Genomic DNA, 21,681 nt, shown 5'->3' on the forward strand with positions numbered 1-21,681 from the left:
TTTATATTGTTATAACGTTATATTGTTGAAACAAATTTGATGAGTTCACATACTTAATTTAATATTTTCGCTTACCAAACGGAAGGATAGATTAACAACTTTTTTGTTGTTGCCTGCATCTCATTGTGCATGTAGCTGATCGTTAAGTTCTAAATCATTTAACAGATCTCTTTAACTGTAATTTATAACAGTATATTAATGTTATTTGCTCAAAAATAATAATTGTTAGACCACCTTTCTAAATAACTTTATCTTAAAATGTAAGGCAGATTTACATTATAATACTAATAAGAAAACAGCAATTCTCTTAGTTTTAAACTCTTGAATTAAAAGCGTAATAATAGCAGTACAGGAAAATAACTTTAAGTTAGGGATTCAAAAATATTTAAAGAAAAGCATGACTTTTATTAATTTTATGCTGACTACAACCAAAACAATAAGGAGACGAATGAGGAAAAACTGGATCACACCACGTGATTTTCTGGCCAATAAAAATGCACCGACAACAATGGAAAACTGCGACACCATCATTAGAATTTTATATATAGTAAGATTTCCAAAGGTAAAAGTTACGATTCGTTTGCTTCATGGATAGCTTTTTTTCATAAATTTTGTTTTCTTTCTAATCTTTTATTGACGTTACTCAGCAGCACTAAACTATGAAGAACTGAAAAGTCTTAACATGCGTCATCAGAGAATTTGTTACAAAATGTTATACCAAAATTATTTTTCCAAAAGAAAAATTGTGATTCGTTTGTTTTATGGACAGCTTATTTTTATAAATTTTGTTTTCTTTCATTTGAAAACTAGGTAATTTTTGCTGATAAAAAGCACTAATGTTCCTAGTTAAGCATGTTTCGACCCTCCATTTCTGAACATCTTATACCTCAGTTTCTATCAGCTTTTTATGGGCCAAATAAGAAAAGAAAAAATTTTCTATAAATTTGTAATTGCAGAAATTTGTACTGTTTGAGCACTCATGCTTATGACTGTTCAAATACTTAATATTTCAGCATTTTGTTGCCAATGCAAAAAAGAAATTTTACTTGTTTTTAGCAATGTACGCATTGGTGTTTTATATAAAATAGATAACACTAGAAAAGAAAAAAAGCTGTATATAGACATCTTCAGAAAGCCTTTTCATATGCAGGTTTGTTTTTCATTAATTGGGTAATTTATTTAGTATAAAAATGTGTGACAAAGTGTCTGCTTTTTTATCAAAATCTATTTTGTCATTTGAAAAATTAGAAGGGGAAAAAAAATTGTGAAACTAAATTTTTGATTAATTTGTTTTAGCCTGCTTTTGATGATATATTTCGATTTCATTTTCTAAAAATTCTAATCACACACTATAAAACATTTTTTTTACATAATATAAAATTTCATTCATTTATTAATACTAATATTAATTTTATAATATTTCGATTTTAATTGTACTTAAAAATTTAACTAACAATATATAAATTTTTCCAGTCCCCAATCATGAAAAAAAAAAGATTCATTTTCTTTTAAAAAGGTTTTTTTTTTAAAAGTAACTTTTAAATAAAGAGAGATAATGTAAACAAAAATATATAGGGTTACTAACTGAAAAATTAAAATAGTTTTTAAGATCTATTTTGTAAAACTTGCAGACAAACAATAAATTATTCAATGTATACACATACATACCTGTGAACAAATTTTCTACATTCAAGATAAGACAAAGCAGTACTCAACTGGTATGCATACAAAATTAATATACCCAGATCGAGGCGTGACTGATTGTTTTGAAGATATGCTCTCATCTAAAATTTAAAAATGAAATGGGGAAATAAGAAAAAATAAATAATATACACAAGTAACATATAAATCATTAAAGATAAATTGCTATTTGTCCCACCCACCACTAAATTTTGAAATGGCTGGGTGATATAACCTAAAATGTCTAGTTACATAAAGTTACAGAAATAATACTGGCACTAAATCTCATAAAAAAGAATAGCTTGATTTATGGTGATCGCAAAATTTTAATAGGATTGCTGTGACCATTTTAAAATTAAATTATGAACATATTTACAGTCTAACTTCTCAAAGATACTATACAAGGAAATTTTTCAAACAAAATAATAATTTTTTTCAATACAGATTTAAAAATCCAATAGTAGATCTTCACACAAATGATTTAAAAAAAGTTTAGAAATACACTCATTTTTATATTAATGATCATTTTTCATTTTGCACTTATTTAAATAATAATGTGGCTACCCATTTTAAGAAGAAGAAAAAATAGCTGTCTATCAGGTAGCAAGAAGAAAAAAATTCACAACCTCAAAATTTTTGAAGTTCAATCTTTCATGAACTATTCAACCGATTTTGCTCAAATTTTGTATTTTGCCTTGTAAAATGACATTCTTTAAAATGATGCAAAAATTTTAACTATACCTTACAATTCAAAATTTTTTTGACCATTAATCAATAAAATAATGATTATTTTCAAAGGTTATTTTTTTGCATGGAATTATCTTTGGATAAACTAATTTTATAATTGTGTGCAATGATTTTCCAATTCGATTAAAAAGTTCTCGATATATAGCGCAATACACAAAAAGTAAAATTAACCATTAAGCGGTCCAAATTTTGGAGCACTCTCCTGACCAAACTATTGAGACCATATATCCCAGATTGCGGCTACTCTCTACATTTTGAGGGTCAGAAATCTGAATCCGTCAAAAAGAAGATAAAGGTATGTTTATCCAGAGAAAGTAGGTTTTTGTGCCTGATTTTGTAACTTAAAATATTGCCTGTACTTATTAATTAGCAAATTTGAGGTTAACCCTTTGAGCTATTAAAATTGAGTCCTATCCTAGAGCGTGAAAATCCGATCATCAGATCAGAAGTTAGTTGGGTAATCTGCTTTTTTTTTTTTTTGACACATTGCACATTTTGTAGACGTGAGAGCCGATGAAGCCTTTAAAAATAGCATTAAGCGGTACGTATTAAGAATGCTCTAAATACGTACATGATAGAAGGATTTTTATAGTTTATTTATTGATAAATAAAATTTTTACTTATTATTAACAAAATCAAGTGTAGTGCAAATCTTAAATACAACATTCTACATTAAAAGTGGCAAATAATAAGCTAAAAATGCACCTGAAATGGCTAAAAAGCATTTCCGTGTCGACAAAAAGATGCTGTTCAGCAACAATTTTTATAATTAAAATGCTATATTAAAATCAATATAAGCTAATTTATACATGGATTTTAACTACTTGTTTTGAAGCTATTATTACATCTGTAATTTTTCTCACAGTTTTTTCTATTAATTACCCGGCACTGTCATATTTTCAACATTCCAGAGAATCATTATATTTCTCCTTTATTTAAGATTTGAATTTCATAATGAGATTGATATAATTAAAGATCATCAGTTTGTAACAGTATTACTTTTATAACTTATTGCCGCCAAATGCAGAGCCAGATTACCCATTAGGCCAGGGTCTGGGGTCCCCAATGATTAGAGGCCCCCTTAAAATAGATTTTTTGAAAATAAATTTTAAAAAATTAAGAAAAACAATGATTTTAAAATTTTTCCAAAATGTTATTATTTTTTAAGTTTTAATTTAATAAAATAAAGTAAAATTAATTTATTATTATTTTTATTTTAAATATGCTTTCTTAAATGAAAAGATAGATAAATACTTTTATATTTGAATAAATAAAAAATATATGAGAAAAAAATTAAATCTAAGGGCCCCAAAAACTTGAATGGCCTAGGGTCCTGCTTCTGCTTAATTCAGCCCTGACTAGCTGCAGGCACAGCTAACAACAATACTACAACAAGTTTAAACTTTTAAACATTCCTCTAAAAAAATCAAGTTTATAAAATAAGTAACTGATAAGAATGTGCACTAAAATAATTTTCAGAAGGGTAAAAGTGTGAACTTTACAGACTGAAATTAAAAAAACTCACCTCGCCATGCTTAGCCAGCTCCATTACTATCCATATGGGAGATTCAGAGCAGATACCAATAAGACGAGTTATATGTGGATGATCAAACTGTTGCATAATATCTACATACATGAGTGAGAAAAAAAAGGAATTATCACATAAAAATATTTTTTTTAAATATAAATCTTACTTATATATATGTAAACATTAAAAATTGTTATTTATTATGATTTACCACAAAAAGACATAATAATAATAGCAAAAGTTCTATCTTTATGCATTTGAACAATTATGATAATATTGTCCATTTAAAAACTTTAAACAAATTTATCTCAATCCTTCTCAATTTCAAAAAAAATAAATAAAAATACCCTGATTTTTTCCAGGTATAACAGATAAATTCCAATGAAAATTCATATCATATTTTATTTGTACCATGCAATGGTAGGCATTGGTCCTCGTTAAACTGTTCTACCCTACCGTAATGTGCTTGACTTCGCGTGCAGGTCGTCGGGCTACCGAAGCGGGGGTGCCATCCACTCTGCAGAGGATCAAAATTCTGATGGCATGTCTTCGGATCATCCTCAGGGATGTTTCCCAGACCGTCGCCAATAGCCCATTGTGCAGCTCTAGTACGACGTAAATGAACAAATCAATCAAACCATGCAATGTTTCATTAAAAAACTGATTTTATAAACATTTATTTACAACAGATAGAGTGTAATTTAACAGACTCTGGAAATGTAAATATATGATTAAGCTGTTTTATGATACCTATTTAAAATTTCTGAAATTTATTAGGAAACTATACATATAATAAAAGAAAAATATCTTACAGGCTTCTTCTAAAAACTTTTCACCTACAGATTCTTCACTTTCTACTTTACAAGTTTTGATAGCAACAGGAATACTTTGTGAATCCTTTGAAAAAAAAAATATGTTTTTTTTTATTATCACATAATTCTTCCTTACATGTGCATTTACAAAAAAAATTATAAATTGTCAGTCATAACTAGAGCATGAAATTAATAATAATTATAGTGCAGAAAAGGGCCAGACACTAAATGGTCAGAGGAATATTCATACAATTATAAACTAAATATTAGAGGAGCCATTAGTTTCAATATCAACATAAATAATTTCTCAGAAATTTTAAAGGTGAAAAAAAGTAACACATATCCAAGGGTTATTAGATAAAAGTTTGGCTACGACGATCATCTTAGTTTCCATCTTAAATGGCTTTGATTTTAAACTGTTTGGGTTTATGCAAATTGAAAAAAGAAACTTGTGATTTCTATTAAACTGGTTACGATGAGGTTTTATTTTGATACATTAATTTTGATGAACAAACAACTGATTACTGTACGTCTTTCTTCATGATAGAAAATTGTGTATAGACAGAAAATAAATTAATCTTTTTACATTCATATGATATACAAATTTCTTAAACCAAATGTATTAAAATTATACCATAAAAATTAATAATACAATAAAGATTTATTTTATGGTTAAAATATTTCAAGCTGGTTTATTATCAAGAAAGAGGGGAATCATCAAGAACCGAAAGGGATTAAGCTGATTTTGAAATTAAATTGCCTTAAAAATATAAAAAACATAATGAAAAAAGAAAAGAAAAATATTGGAATGAAGCCATAAAGATAAGAATAATTTTTACCTTGTATTTATAAGTTCCTCTGTGTACATCTCCAAACTGACCTTCTCCAATAATATCTTCTAAAGTGATATCACCTCTAATCAATTCATAATCTCGAGCTGCAAATTAAATGTACTCATTTAGAAGTTGTTCAAAAGAAGATAGTGAAAAAGAAAGAATTTATTTAAAATATTTCTTACCAACAGGTGTAGAATAATCTCCCTCGTCATCAATCAAATCACTGCTGTCTCCTAAATAAAAGATAAAAATAGTTAGTTATTATGTAATATGCATAAAAAAATAGCTCATAAAACAATTTGAGTTATTCCTTAGAATTTTTAGATAATGTCACAGCACTTTTGGGAAAAGGCTCAAATTTGAGCAGTAACATATTTGTTTTGACTTTTTTTCATAACAGATGGCTCCACTGGATCTTGTAATCAAGAAAGATTTTCTTTCTCCGTCAGATTTGTATTCGCAATGATCGTAAATGAGTAATATTTGCTTTGGCAATATGGCCTATGAAAAGTAATTACTCATTTATTATTCAATGAAAAATAGAATCGCAATGTTATGTATAAATCATGCACTGATAATCAATTAATGAAATAAAAAATACATTTCGGTAAGATTTTGAAAACTTACACCGTTGTGCTAAATTGTTATTGTTTCATTTCCCACATTGTATTTGTTTCTTTAATTCCCATGATATTCTACTTAATTTTTATGATTTACCAAGGGTTAATTCCAATAATAAAGTTACAACAACTAATAATATCAATGGATTATAAAATCAGCAGCTTTTTAAAACCAAATTTGCAAAAACAGACTCATTACAATATCAAAATATGCTAAAAGCATCTTTTAATAAAATATTTACTTCTGTTCCGTAAATAAAAATTTTTGTTTGGCATGCCTTAACCCTAGATAACTAAGTCAACTTCCTGCATTTTTATTTCAGCTTAATATTTTGCTTGATTACAGTAAATAATGTCAAATCAACACAAAAAATATTTTTTTTAAAAATTAAACTATAAAAAATATTTATTTAATAAAAATCAAATGTTTCCAATTTTGGGATGTCAGGCACGAAGGGTTACAGGTTTTTCTCCATTTAAAGATGAATCCAAAACATGTTATCAACTGAAACTTAAAAATTCAACAAATTGAGCCCTTTTTAGTAAAATAAGATTTTTAGTTTCTTTAGAAAAAATTAGATACAGTTATTTTGAATAAAAGTATTTTAAACATTTTTAAGTCCGATTTTGCATTTATTGCACTTTCCAGTGACCTTTTTTACCTCAATTCCCACAGTGTAACTGTGTTTTATTCACGTAAATAAATAGGTTTATACCACAATATATAATGAAATATTTGAATACTTTGCAACTGTGTGTTTTAGTAATAGGTTTACATGAACCAGGCAAAGTGGTCATTGGCATATATACATTAAACATATATCGTGTTTAAAGTTAAGGGAATCTACAGATTTTATAGAAGAAGGTGGGCACAAATGATATATGTGCCAAGTATTTTGAATTGCACTTTCTGACCCAAATACAAATAATGGTCACCACCACTTCATTATATACAAAAAATGGCCACCACCACTTCATCATATACAAAAAATGACCACCACCACTTCATTATATACAAAAAATGGCCACCACCACTTCATTATATACAAAAAATGGCAACCACCACTTCATAGGCAGTATGGTATAATGATATGCTTTTTCCTTTACAGAAAAAATAAAGTCTCAAAAGCCAACATTTAAATCATGTTTTTCAAGTTTCCTACCGTATAACATATTTACATAGAAATGTTTAAGATATTCTCACTTCTTTCATAATAGAAAGTTAAATTTATGAAACTAATATAGATAATAAAGAAAATTAAGAATATTAATATTTTATATTAATATTCTTAATTTTCTTTATATATCTACTGAAATTAAGAATATTTATATTTTAATAATCAAATATGCCAGATACATGTTTTAAATAAATTTTTAAAAATATCATTGAGATAAAACAATGTTATAATGCACAGAAAGTGTAGGGAAAAATGTGTTCCCTTTTGTGCCTACCTGTCCAAAATAAGGACAATATATAAATGTTCAAAAAAGCAACTAAAAAGGGAAAAAAATAACAAAAAATGCAAAAATATGTATTTTAAAATTTTATTTTGGCTAATAAATAGTATTAGTAATAAAATGATTTATAACAAAAATAAACACGATATCTTAACTTTTCTTACTGCCATATTTTGTCAGGAAAATCAGCATTTTTGCTGCAAGCAAACATCTATTTCATCATTTTAGTTTTGAAAATGTGCTGCCCTCATTAAATATAGATTAGGAACAATAATTTTAGATATGTATTGTATAATTTTGAAGAGATCTGGCAAATTTTGCAAAATTTTTACAGAAAACCTTTCAAAATCAGTAAGACATGCACAAATGGGTGAAGTTACAAAAAATGCAACAACCAATAAGCTTAATCAGTAAAATACAGGTGAGGTCGTAAAGAAATACCTAAAATAAAAATTAAAAAAAGAAAGAAAAAGTTGAACATCCATATTCCTGAAAAACTTTGTTAGTTGAATCTTTCAAACACTAGAAATAAATTTATTAAAAGACTGTTTAATTACCTCGAAATACAATTTCTTTCTTGTTATCAGTATCATCGTCAATGTCACTTTGAGGAGAACTGTTATAAAATAAAGAAATATTATACAATTGATGACTAAAATGGACATTAAAACTTTGCATAAAATTTCACCTAATACAACAAGAAAATTTTTTTTTAAAAATTTGTATTGAATAAAACTTAATATTACACATGTAACAAAACCAGTTGATGCAATATTAATTGGAATATTGTTTTTGCAAGTTGTTTGAAACTTTTCAAAAATAAAAATAAATGTATAGATGTTATACCAGAAGATTCCACAAAATAATTTATACTGAATATAAAACCTTTCATGAGACAGAAGAAAATCAAATTCTACTTATGAACCTTCAAGTAGGAATAAACTTAAATCAAGAATATTGATTTCATTATACACACAAAAATGTGTACTTATTGCACATTATTATAAAATGTAACACATTTAAGTTATAAATGATGTTATTAAAAATACAGTAGAACCCTGATTATTTTTAGCCACTAAAATCGAAACTACTTAGAATAATGGGAAGATTTGAAAGAAAAAGATTTATTGCCCGATTAAAAATTTAATTTACTTCAAAAGTGGTACATAAAAAGGAAAAACAGTTTACATGTTTCAAACGCTTCAGAAATAGGTACTCTTTCTCGAGGCTTGGCAGATATAAAAGAGAAGAAACATAAGTGATATGAAATATAAAACGCAAAGTTTCCAATGAAAAATGGGGAAATAAAGATGTGAGACAAGATTAAAAAACACAGAAGATAAGAGAGAAAAAAGATGAAAACAGAACAAGAAAAAAACATGGCGGCTGAATCAGGTAAAATACATTTCCACACGTTATGAAGAAGAACCAATGTCGTTAACAGAAGAATCAGCAATCATACGAATTAAACAAGATTTCAGAACATCAATATGAGCTGATGTGACAGAGGTGGAAATAATTTTGGTATTGTCAAAATTGAATTTATGAAAGATATTAGATAATACTGAATTGGGTTTTTCTTTGTTTGATTGATTGTAATAAAGTTTAGATCTGAAAACTCATTTTTGGTGACTTAACCTTCTCATGCATTCAACTTACTTCAGTGATGTCGTAGACTGTGCAGATAGACTGCGTTGATGTTGTATAGTTCTCAATGTCAACCTTTTTCTGTAGTAAGTGAGTACTATTCTTACTTTTTTGTTGTTTTGATACTCTGTTCGTCAGAGTGCAATGTGTCTGAGTATTTCAAGTTAAATATGTTTTTATATAAAAAGTTTACCATGAAACTTTGTTTGTTTCTGTTTTAATGAAAGTTAATATTTAGTGACAGTGATAACAGATATATCTATCATGTTTCTTAAGTCTAAATTTTAAATCGCGCCCAGTTTGCCCGATGCAAACATGAACGGATATGATGGTCACATCAAACTAATGTGAAGAGAAAGCGTAGTTCTGTTCTTCATGTCTAAAGTATCTTGAACATGCATCAGATCTCTAATGTTTCCCCATCGATGTTGTTCTTATCATTCAAGACCTTACAGCCCAGAGGATGAAAAATAACTTATTTTTCACACCTACTTTGATGTCTTATGGGGTGTAACAGGATTCACATATAAGGTTAGTAGAGGAATTTTTATTATATATCTGACAAAATATATATAAATGACAGACTTATATAAATGACAAAAAAATTTCTGATTAAATATTATTATCCAAAAAAATAATAAAAGCTTCAGCCCAATGTCAGTGAGCAGAAGTCTGTCCAGTGCAATTTCAACCATTTAGGGGTACCTTCACAAATTCAACTTAAGGTAAAACGGTAGTTTCACAAAATACTTCGAACAAAACAAGTTCTAAGATTCTCCTCTCCATCTCTTAAAATTTTGTTTTTGTATAACCTAGACAAAAATGTTCTCATAATGGAAATAACTTTTAGTGCTAGTACTGTTAAATGCATGTGTTTATTAAATTCAAGTTGAAATTTAACTATGGACAAATGTTTCTAAGGATTTTCAAATTTGGATAAAATTTTAAGACCAAAATTTTACAATAGCAAAATTATTTTTGAATATACGGGGAAAAACATATAGAAACTTACCAGTCATAAATTATTTTTATTTGTATTGACAATTTTTGAAAATATTTTCTTACTTTACCATATCTTATGTGTTAATTTTTTAATATTATTTTTAATTTTCACAAATTATGTCTATATTTTCATAAAATAGGTACCTTTCAAAAAAATCTAGATAGACCTCTGGTGAGTCATCATAGCATATTAGCAAAAGGGGAATGAACATTTTTTGAGCATTTGTGAGGAAAAAAAAAAAAAAAGAGTTCATAATAAACTTCCATTAACAGATATATTTGGATTAAGAAAAGTTGGTTAATCAAGGTTTAACTATACTTGAAAACTGCAAAATACGTTATAAACTGCATTGAACAAAAAATTTTGCAAAGGAGAAATTCTTACCTCAAATTAGGACACCTTTCATCTAAAAAATAAATAAATAAAATAATTAAAAAAAACTCAGTTGAATTTTAAAAACTAAATATATCAAGTAAACCAAAGAGGAAACTTACTCTTTCTGTTCCAAAAAGATGTTTGAGTTTTATGGACTAATCGACAATACCCATCAATTAGATCGGCCATACTTTCTGCTATGGCCAGTGTCGGACAAGACACACTTAACATCTAAACAGAAAGATTATTAATTAGATAAATAAAGCTAGAATGATGCTGCAAACATACAGACAGTAAAAAAATTTTTAACAAATTACTGCTTCTAAAACTTTTTCGATTCGTTTACAAATAGATTATTAATTTTTCAAACATAACATAATTAAAATTAAGGAACGTAAAAAATGAATGACAGATTATTAACTTTTAATTAATATGTTGATAATTAATATGACTTGCTTCGTTTATTCTGTTCATTTATTAACAGTAGCCCCTGGGGCAGAATTTTTTCAGGCTTTCTGCGACAAACTTCCCTAGCCCTAATATTTTGCTTTAAGATACTTTTAATTATAATAATAACTAATTTAAAGTAACAGAAACGTTGTGTTGAGAGAAGAAAGTATATAATAAAAATTTTTAATTTAAAGAGTAATATTTTTTCATTCTAATATTGTATTATTCTAACATTATAAATTCTAATAGTATTCTTGCATTTTGTAGGCGGAAAAAAGCACTAATTATTTCCTCTTTCAGATTTTGTAAATCAACACAAAAATTAAAATTCGTAAATAAATTAATTGAAAATAAATTAAAAATTTTAAAATCCGTTCAGTAACACTCAAAATAAAGATGGACGACGAAATCACAGGAATAGGATTCTTTAAAAAAGAGAATTAATAAGTGTATGTAAAACACTGTGTTCTTCAAAGAAAAAATGAAAGAAAGAACATTATTTCTAGAGTGAAATATATTTTAAACTATTACAATTCCTGAGTTTTTTAGTTTTATATTATTAATTTGAAATTCCAGCTGAAGATAGTCATTACCGATTTTTTAAAAAAAATCTCAAATGAGAAAAAGGAAAAACCAAGATTATTTCTTTCCTCTCTAATGTGCAAGAAAGACATTTTTTTAAAAAAAAATTAAGCAGGGAAAAATAAACATTTTTTGAAAAATTATGCAGAAAAGAAAACCAAAATTTTCCCCTTCCTGAATAAAAATCTTCCTGCAAAATCTCTAACTTTCTGTGACAATGTCGCCACGAGGACAGTAACAATAAATATTATGTAACTAAAACTAACTAAATAAAAAACAGCCATTACAGTTAGCTTACATAGCGTATAATGCTCATTTACTTCCATATCCTATCTCTTCTGATAAACATAGGGTATTAAATCAATAAAATCAAGGAATGGAAAGTTTTTTTTTAAATATTACGTACCTCTGAAGCACCAGATATTTTCAATTGAAGGATGGCTTTGCATCCACTCTCGTACTCAGACTGAATAGTATGTAGCGACTGAACCTGATGAAAACTTGCCATGTGTGTTGGCTAAAAAAAAATCAATATATATACATTTTCATTTAAAAATCATAAAGGAAGCTATATCTTGCATTTAAAAAATAATGAAGGCAAATATAGGGAAAAAACAATATACAGTAAAAGCTTGAAACAACAAGTAGAGCAATTTCAGGGGTCCCAGACTGATGGATCACCAAATTTCAAGCTCTCTCTTTATATATAGACATTAAAAAAAAAAGCCTGATTGTCTTACTGGCATTTAAAGATACGAATATTAATGATAACTAAATACATGTTTTCTTTTGAACAGTTAAAATATCTAGATAAAAAAATTAATGGTGTTCAAAAAGAAATGAAAAAACAAATACCTGTGTAGCTCGATCTGTTAAGTAGCTGATTCCAAGATCAGGACCAATGACTAGTTCAATTGGAACACTCCAACCACCCTTAGAGAAAAAAAGATAAATTAACATAAAATCTGAATTAAATCATTAAATTAAAATATGCATCATTTAAAGTAAAAAGGTAATGCATCGTAATGAAAATATTTAAATACTGTCCTCCAATTAGAAAAACAGAAAAGTTATAAGTGCAATATGAAAACTAAGCAAGGAAAAATTAAATCTCTTTTTATAAATTTTTTCTAAGCATTAAAGGGTTTAAAAATAAAAAAAGAGAACAATAAGTATAAAATTAATGATAAAAGGGTAGAAACCTCATTAAAAACTCAGGCTATGATGAAATGAGTACATATAGTTTCTGGAAAGGAGTTGAGATTTAAAAATTTAGTTAAGTGAGTTGAGTTATAAATTGAAAATTAAATAGAAGTATTTGAAAAAATTCAAAATAGAAAACATATGCACAATTATATATTAAAAAAAATAACCAAAAGATTTACTTACACCTAGGGCACACTTGAAGATTTCTCTGTCATACAATAGTACAGGGTGGACTAGACGAAGAAATTTGAACATACAATCTACTTCACTGAGGGAGACAAACTTTTTCATATGTGATTGCATCAGCTTCCTCAAAGTTTTTGGCTAAAAAGTAGGATAATAGTAATTACCTTTGAAAACCCAGTAATTAAGAAACAGAAATAAAATAATTGAACATTACATTTTTTAAAAAATAAAGAGAAAAATAAAGCAGGAAAATTCTACTTGTTTACTTTGCCCTGTATTTTGTGTAAAATATTTTCTGTTATAAATAAGTCATTTAATAACAGGAGAAACTGATTTGTCCTGCAGCAAAGTTACCTAGTTTTTAAGCTTTGGGTTAGGCAATCCAGATTTAAACGGTTAAACCACTCACCACTTTTTTTTATTTTTTATTAAATATTATTCACTTAAAATAACTTTTAGAATACAAAATGAAAGATGTACATATTAAGATATTTTGAAATCATTTCACAAAACTAAAATACTAAAACTTACTATTACAGGGTGCAGAGTCAAATTTTTCAACAAAAAATAAGCACCTTTAAAATATTTTTTAGCACTTAAAAATATTTTAATCATTTTTCTTTTTTTAAAAAAAAATCATAATTAGGATATCCACTGTAAAAAATTTTTTATTTTCTTTCTGCTGTTTAAAGTTCATTTATAAACGTAAAATCAACAAAATGCAAATATATTTTCAATGACTTTACATAACCATGATAAAACTAGTTTCTGATAAATATTGAAAGAAAAATAGAGAAAATTGAATAGAGACCGTAACTTATGACAACACGCGACACAGCAAAGAAAAAATATCATTTTGAAAAAGAAAAAAATTCAGCATTTTTTAAAAACATCCAATTGAAAAAACCACTTTTAAGGGCTTTTAAAAAAGGTAAATCAAAAATAAGCCCCATTAAGCACTTATTAAAATCGCTACGCACCCTGTATTAATTAGAAATAAAACTGGAACATCAAACATATTTCCTCACACTCGCACACAATTTTAAAAATATTTATAAAAGAAAAGGTGCTTACTTTATGTGCAGTAATCACAGCAGCAGGTAAGAATTTGTGCAGGCCAACATCACGTTCCAGATATTCAAAATTTGACTTCTTATCAAGAGCAATATGGGAGAGATCTTTAAAAAATCTCCTGCAATCATGTAAATGATGTTAATAAAATTATTTTTGAATAACAATCAAGCTCATTTTAAAAATATAAACCAGAAATAAACTGAAGTTACCGAATTTCAATGCAGCAAAGTTGAAGAGCCAATTCTTGATCTAGATTACACTTTAACTTCAAATAATCATTCTTCACCTAAAGATGGACACTTTTGTAGTAACATCATTATGAATAGGATAAATTTTACTTAGCCTACTTACTTAGATTGAAATTAAATCCATGAACAAACATTCTGTTTAATGTATGCACATATTAGCATCACTTACACAATTTTAAATTAAAATATATATACATTCACCAGAGATACTATTTTGTAATGTATATTTAACGACTCTTAACATTCTTAAAAGAAACATCACTTATGAAGCGATTATAACTAACATTACTAAATGCTACAAAGATTATCTCTAACAGGATTATAAAAAGTATTTTTTTGTTCTCAAACAAGAATTAAAAAAAAATTTAGAACATTATATTTTTTTAGCAATATTATGTATAAGAAGTTTAATTTTAAACAACAATTATTTAATGTAGCAGCAAAAAGTTTTCTCAATATTAACTTATTTTTAAAAAATATATTTTAATATTTCTCATTTCAGTTTTATACAGAATAATTATATCTATGTATCATATTATTAAAAAGTTGCTTCAGTATTTGTACTTAACAGTATTTGATAATTTGATTACTATTTAAGTATGATAGTATTAATTTGATTTGTAGCAAAATACATGTTTAGCATGTGATTTAATTTGATTATATTTCAATAATTTTTTACACATTAATGTTTATGAAAATGGCAACACTATTAAGCAATTGTCAGACAGTAATGAAATTTATGCTGCACATTACTGTAACTGAAATCTATACCACATACTATAAATAAACGTTTGCAATAGTTTTACGTGTGCCATTACATTGTAATTCTAATTATTTGAATGTTTTATCTCACTCTTCATGTAATTTTGTTTCACCTTGCATAATTCTGTTACTGCTGCAATTTTCCAAACACAAATGCATAGTTATAAAATTATGCTTTTCCATACTCCTGTGCATGAAATATTGAAAAAAAATATATACCAGCTGCTTCAATGTCTTAAAAGAACTTGCTAAAAAAAATTTTCATTTGTTGCTTTTATACTTACTTATATAAAAATGATGTATTATACAGCTTCAAAATTAACTAAAATCAAACTAAATTGCATAAAAAATATTTATAGATCAGATTTTTTTAAAAAAAAGTTGATTTCATTTCTTTCACTGGGGTTTGAAAAAAATTATTTCATTCAAGGCATTTTTTTCCATAGTTTTCCCAGAGTAATAGCAATACTCGATTTATTAATAACATGCCATGCACGGTGTGGTATCAACGATTGCCTCAATGGCTACCCTGCTTTGGGCAGCGTAGTATCAATAAATGACCCAGCTCATAAAATCAATAAGAAAACATTACTTAATTATGTGCCCCACTACAATGTTAAACACATAGATCTTTAAAATACACCCACTGTGCAAACTATTTATATAAGCAGAAAAGCTGTATCAGTTCTACATTTTTGCTTAACATGTTAATATTTTACAAATATAATAGGTTATTTATGGAGTAATGTTTCTCAAAATAATTACAATAATTTTTTTAACAAATTTATGAGTGACAAAAATCAAGTAAAAATACATTTAAAGTGAAAAAAAAACATCTATATAAAATGTGAGAACGCACCTGTTCGTAAAAATAATGGAATGTCACTTTATCTTTCTCATATAGTTCTCGCAGGTCACTTGGTAAATATCGCACTCGTAATTCATATCTAAATACATTTAAAAAAATTCATTAATAACATCAAAATTTCTCATAAATGAAAAAAGATAAATTATAATCTACATGCACAACTGGCGAGGAGGCCTGGCAAGTGTAACTCAACTATCAAAAGATGTGATCTATTTAATAAAATACTGGAACTTATCAATTTTTGGGATGATAAAAATATATTACCACAATATCTATATATATAGTAAAAACCTCTATTACTACAGTAACAGTAGTTCACATTACCACAATTAACTAAACCTCGTTGGTATCAATAATAGTTTTGAATTTTTTTTATACCCCCTAAAACAGATAACCACCTAAATATTTAGCTCTAATTTCTTAAAATTATGGGCAGAAGGAAAAAAAAAAGATGCATTTAATGCTATAATTCTCATTTTAAGATTCCAATTACATGAGTACTTAATTTAGCAACTTTATATTTTGATTGAAATTCAAAATATAAATCTTTTTAATGAAATGTAAAAAATATTTATCACATCATAAATAAAAATCTCTTGAAAGTAACTTTGAAAATGCAACATTAAAACAATATAGCAAAAACTAAGTAAAACACATTTATTTCCAAGTAAGTTTATGTTTATTTCAATTTTAAGCAGGCTTCTTAAGATAACTTATAAACTTCTTAAAGTTCATTAGTAACTTTATTCAGGTTTTAATCAACATACTTTGTTATTTTTGGTTTATAAATTATTTTGCTTTTCCTGTATTATGTATTAAATGTGAATCTATTTCTGTGATATTTTATGTATTTTTTCCAAAAGGAGACAGATAAAACTTTTGTTTTAATAAACAGAAGCAGTTTTAATAAACAGTATTGTATTCATGTTTCCTTTTTTCTATTTCAATCTAAGTATAATTCATTTTTTTTATAAAAAATTCTTTTCATAACACAATCATATGCAATGTTTCTTCAAAATATAATTTGATTACATGAAACTCTTTAACACATAAAAAAAAAATTATATTATTATATTCAATTTTATCGTTAATCTCATCAAAATATTAATTGCCTAAACTTAGATTTGCTGAACATACTGTAATATTTTAAATGAAATTTATAAATTGGCTAGAAATGTACAACTATGTTAGAAACCATGCTGTAAATAGCTAGCTATAATTATAAATCAAATTTTATAAATTTAAAATTTCATTTACAAACATCATTAGTAATAAATATTTCTAATAATAATTTCAAAAAATCAAAGGACTATAGTTAATTGGTGAATTAGTAACATTCTAGTTACTTTGGCACCACCAAATTAAGTAAAGAAACTTATACAAGCTTTTGTAACACTTACAAGTTAAATTGATAAACACATTTTCATTTGTAGAATACAAAAGTGCCAACTTCACAAACTAGCTATCAGTAATTAGAAGCACAACAACACGGAAATGTATATAGTTAGTCTGTATATAATTAAAATTATCACAATTTATATAAACTACTTAATTTTATATAAATACATGATAGTAAAAAAATTATCAAAAGCTAGTAAACAGTAACATTAGGATAAAGGCACTAAATTAAGCATTATACAATTCTGAAATTTCATACTTCATTATAAAATGAAATGAAATACTTGAAATCAATATTGTAGTTTTTGGTTAAATAAGAACTAGCCCTCATTGCCTTTTAATCTTAGTTTCAGAACAGCTTGTTGGAAGAGGGAAAGATGAAATTTCTTTTTATTTTTAATTTCATGTTTTTATTAAACCATTTTTGTTTTAAAGTAAAGTGGAAAGTCCCATATTTGGAATCGCTGCGTCTTTTGAAAGTTCAGGAAATTGACTTTTCGGATAATAGGCCTTTAAGGAAACAAATATTCAAACACAATTATTCAATAAAAGCTACAAATAGACGATAATAAACGTCAATCTCAATCAACAAAATTTACATCCATGTGCTTTGTGTAATTGTGCTATTTTTGCAGTCTTCGTAACAGATTTCCACACGGTTTTTTAAAATCTCGATATTTGAATATGCCATTATAACATATTGCACATTCCGAATCATGCATTTCAGTTAGTTATGATGATTTCTTAATGGCGATTCCGCACTGAATCCATGTGGTTTAGTCTATCATTTTTTTGGTAGTTAAAACCGATTTTCACTTAGTTTTTAAAATCTCGATGTTTTAATATGTTATTTTATTCAGTAAACTTCGAATCAAGCATTTTGTACTCAATTATTAATGATTCACCTGCAATCCCACATGGATTTAGATCACATTTTTGTCAGTTTTATTAAGTATTTTCATAGTTTTTATGCTACATTACCATACATCGGAAATTTCATATTGCACATTAGAAGAATTACAACTTGATGCACTCGATTAGTGACGATTTTATTGCCCATATGGTGCTGTTGATCGCATTTTCAACAGTTTGGGATTTCCACATAGTTTTCAAAATTTTGATTTCATATTTAATATAATATTATTACAATACAAGAATTCCAAATCCCGCTTTTATATAATCACTTTATGACCCGCGTAAGATGTGACAATTTAATCTCACATCCGCAATTTTTTCAAAATGTGAAATTTTTACACAGTCTAAAATTGTGAGTGTGTTTCTTGGCAGTAACAATCTTTTTGCGCGAGGTGTAAGAAAAAATACAAAAAAAAAAATTCACGCCGTAGTGAAATAGATTTTGTTTCAGTGATATCTAATTTTTTTTTTCTTCTCCATATTACAGCGGAAATTGAAAAAAAAATTGAACAAAAAGCATATAGAAGAGGAAAAGCGAAGTATTCTTACACCTGTATACTTTTTTTAGCAAGTCGCAAATGTAAAAAAAAAATTAAATATGTTTATTTTGATTGCTAAAAAGTGTCCGGAAAAAGAGACCCTTCCGATACGGATGTCCGGATACAGAACTTTTTACTGTATTTATTGCTTAAGGAGCAGAAAAGCTGCAAGACATGACAAATTTTCACAACTCTTGATGGCTCAGAGAAGAAAAAAACCTTATTTTAAAAAGATTATTAAAAAAAATTCACAAAATCCATAATTTGTATAACATAACTGTAAGATCAGAATCTTGATTATGAAATCATAATAGTTATGGATAAATTGTGAGATTACTGATATGAAATATAGTCATAAAAACTAACCTCCACTCATCAATGGATAATAATGCCTGGAACTTTTGGACAACTTGAAGTACAACACTTTCCCCATGGATCCAATAAACATCATCAGATAAAGTGTGAGCAAGTCTTATCCCATATAAGCCTTCAAACACTCGAGAACCACAAGCAATTTGACTGCTCACTGCTTGTACTACAGTCTAAAACAAATCATTCAATAGTTTTTATTATATTTTTAAAAAAAAAAATACATGATTTTTATAATAATTAAAATATTACCAAAAGTCATCAGATTTTAGCATTGTGTCAACGGTTTATATTAAAATCATCTGATTTTCTTTTCAATTGAAATTATAAATTTTAATAATTTTTATTTTTCCTTCAATTATATAATTATTTTTAATGCATATTCTAAGGTACTTTCAAAATAATTATTAATAAAATAATTTTCAAAATAATTATAAATAAAATACATACATTTAAAAAAAATCCTATTTTGTCAATTTTATAAAAATAGTAATAATCATTTTTTATACAAACTTTTATTTTCATTGTATTTGCTGAAAAAAATATATCCTCTACCCAGCAGATAATTTTTCCATACAAAATGTTAAATTAGCATGCATTATATTTTATTTCCTTTTAAAAATCTTAGTTATAAACCCCAGAAAATTGTATGCGCATTCATTTCGGCATAATGGAATAAATATAACACAGCTAAAAATCAATAAAACCTTATACATTTCCTTTATAAAATTATTATTGGAATTGATAAAAAAATCATTTCTTATTTTCTTGTCAATTAAGATTAGTTATTTTAATAGCTTTCAATGACTTATAAAATTATACCAATAACAAATTTCACAAAAAAAATTCATTTCTGTATAATAAAATGTTTGCAAAACTGATATAAATCAATGTAGAATATATATAAAAATTTAATTTATTATTAATTTTCAGAATAGTCACATTAATTCTTTTATGTTTAACATAAAAGAGTAAATAAGTTTATCGCACATAGCTTGCTTTCAAATAATTTCAGTTAAATTACAATTCAATTAATAAAAATTTAAAGTTAAATTATAATATGCATTCATTTTTGTACACAATAGAATGTAAACATAACACAGATATAAATCAATATGGAATTCTATATAAATTTTATTTACAATTATTTTTTAGTAACATTAAAACACTGGAAAGATAAGGACTCATATTTTAAAATTTTTTAACTTACTTTAACTAAAGTATCGACAGCAAATTTAACTATAACGCAACTTCCGGAATTCAAGTAAACTTTTAGTATAGCTGCTTCCAAAGCTTCAGTGGTAGGGCTATTTAATTTTGACGTCGGTGGGGTGGCTGTTTTGTCTTCAACTTTTTCAGTATCCATCCTTGTGAGGAAAAAAAAAAGTAAATAAATTAATGATGAACGTTAATATAAGATAGATAAGATTATCCGATAATATAAGTATACGATATTACTTATTGGGCAAATAAGATTAAGTTTCAATATAATTACGTTTTATTAAGCACACACACTGAGAGAAAATTTAAATAACATATAAATTTGGTTAAATTTTTTACTTATACATGATCAAAGAAGAAATATGATCACTGTATTTTCCCAAATGCATAGTCAGAGTTATTCAAAAACAAGAATTTCCACAAAAGAAATACCTGATATTTTCATAATTTCATGTTGCGGATTTTATAAATCATTATTTGTATTCATGCAGCATCCCTTCTTGACACCGAGAGCAGCAGGAAACCATTTTTATTTTTTATTGTACTTTTCAATATGTTATTTTGTCTCGCTTTACCTAACTTTCCCTATGTATTGTTTAAATCCCTACGATCTATAGTACAGAACTTTCTTGGCAGCCGCTATTCCATTAGAGATCGAAATAGACTACAGATGGCGCAGAGCAGAAGTCTCTACCTATGGCAGCACTTCACATGCTTTCCCCATAGCTTGTGGATAGTCATAGGTCAGATTCGCGGGTCAGATTCATTTACTAAAAAGGTTTCAGACTCGGGGAAGATCGAACTCAAAATAAAATTTTCTTAAACTTTTTATTACTTTTAAGCAACCGTTTGGTTCAGTTTTTTAATATAAAAAGTGTGAAATTTATAAGGTATAAAAATTACAATAATCTGTTCGGTGCCTTTGCTTTGTCTGGCTAACATGAATAGTCAAATGACATTTATTTTTTAAAAAAATTTCTACTTTTCCTTCCTCATATTTTATTATTATTTTTTTTAATCATCTTAGAATTTCAGTCGGCAATATACCGGACGTCGTAGGACATCGCTCCCATCATCGATTTAATCCCCAAGTAGCACTCAATATCGAATGATCTCGAAAAAACTTCGCTTACGACTTCGATCGATGTTGTTCCGAA

The 21,681-nt window shown here is 26.7% G+C and overlaps 1 protein-coding gene across 1 annotated transcript in view; it reads right to left on the reverse strand.

Annotated features, from left to right (window-relative positions):
• The window catches only part of LOC107447538 (protein tyrosine kinase 2 Fak), a 38,856-nt gene extending 17,762 nt beyond the window's left edge, over positions 1 to 21,094 (reverse strand). Inside the window, exons 1-17 of the mRNA XM_016062467.4 lie at positions 20,957 to 21,094; positions 20,514 to 20,670; positions 19,301 to 19,476; positions 16,074 to 16,161; positions 14,414 to 14,490; positions 14,205 to 14,322; positions 13,128 to 13,268; positions 12,594 to 12,671; positions 12,145 to 12,255; positions 10,826 to 10,937; positions 10,716 to 10,737; positions 8,239 to 8,297; positions 5,786 to 5,836; positions 5,607 to 5,704; positions 4,768 to 4,852; positions 3,953 to 4,053; positions 1,669 to 1,784 (exon numbers count right to left, since the gene is read on the reverse strand). Of these exons, the coding sequence (XP_015917953.1) occupies positions 1,669 to 1,784; positions 3,953 to 4,053; positions 4,768 to 4,852; positions 5,607 to 5,704; positions 5,786 to 5,836; positions 8,239 to 8,297; positions 10,716 to 10,737; positions 10,826 to 10,937; positions 12,145 to 12,255; positions 12,594 to 12,671; positions 13,128 to 13,268; positions 14,205 to 14,322; positions 14,414 to 14,490; positions 16,074 to 16,161; positions 19,301 to 19,476; positions 20,514 to 20,669 (1,589 nt within the window). The 5' untranslated portion in view covers position 20,670; positions 20,957 to 21,094. The remainder of the gene's footprint in view (positions 1 to 1,668; positions 1,785 to 3,952; positions 4,054 to 4,767; positions 4,853 to 5,606; positions 5,705 to 5,785; positions 5,837 to 8,238; positions 8,298 to 10,715; positions 10,738 to 10,825; positions 10,938 to 12,144; positions 12,256 to 12,593; positions 12,672 to 13,127; positions 13,269 to 14,204; positions 14,323 to 14,413; positions 14,491 to 16,073; positions 16,162 to 19,300; positions 19,477 to 20,513; positions 20,671 to 20,956) is intronic.
• Between the last annotated feature and the right edge of the window lie 587 nt (positions 21,095 to 21,681).

Source organism: Parasteatoda tepidariorum, chromosome 4, assembly GCF_043381705.1.
Source record: "Parasteatoda tepidariorum isolate YZ-2023 chromosome 4, CAS_Ptep_4.0, whole genome shotgun sequence".
NCBI lineage: Eukaryota > Metazoa > Arthropoda > Arachnida > Araneae > Theridiidae > Parasteatoda > Parasteatoda tepidariorum.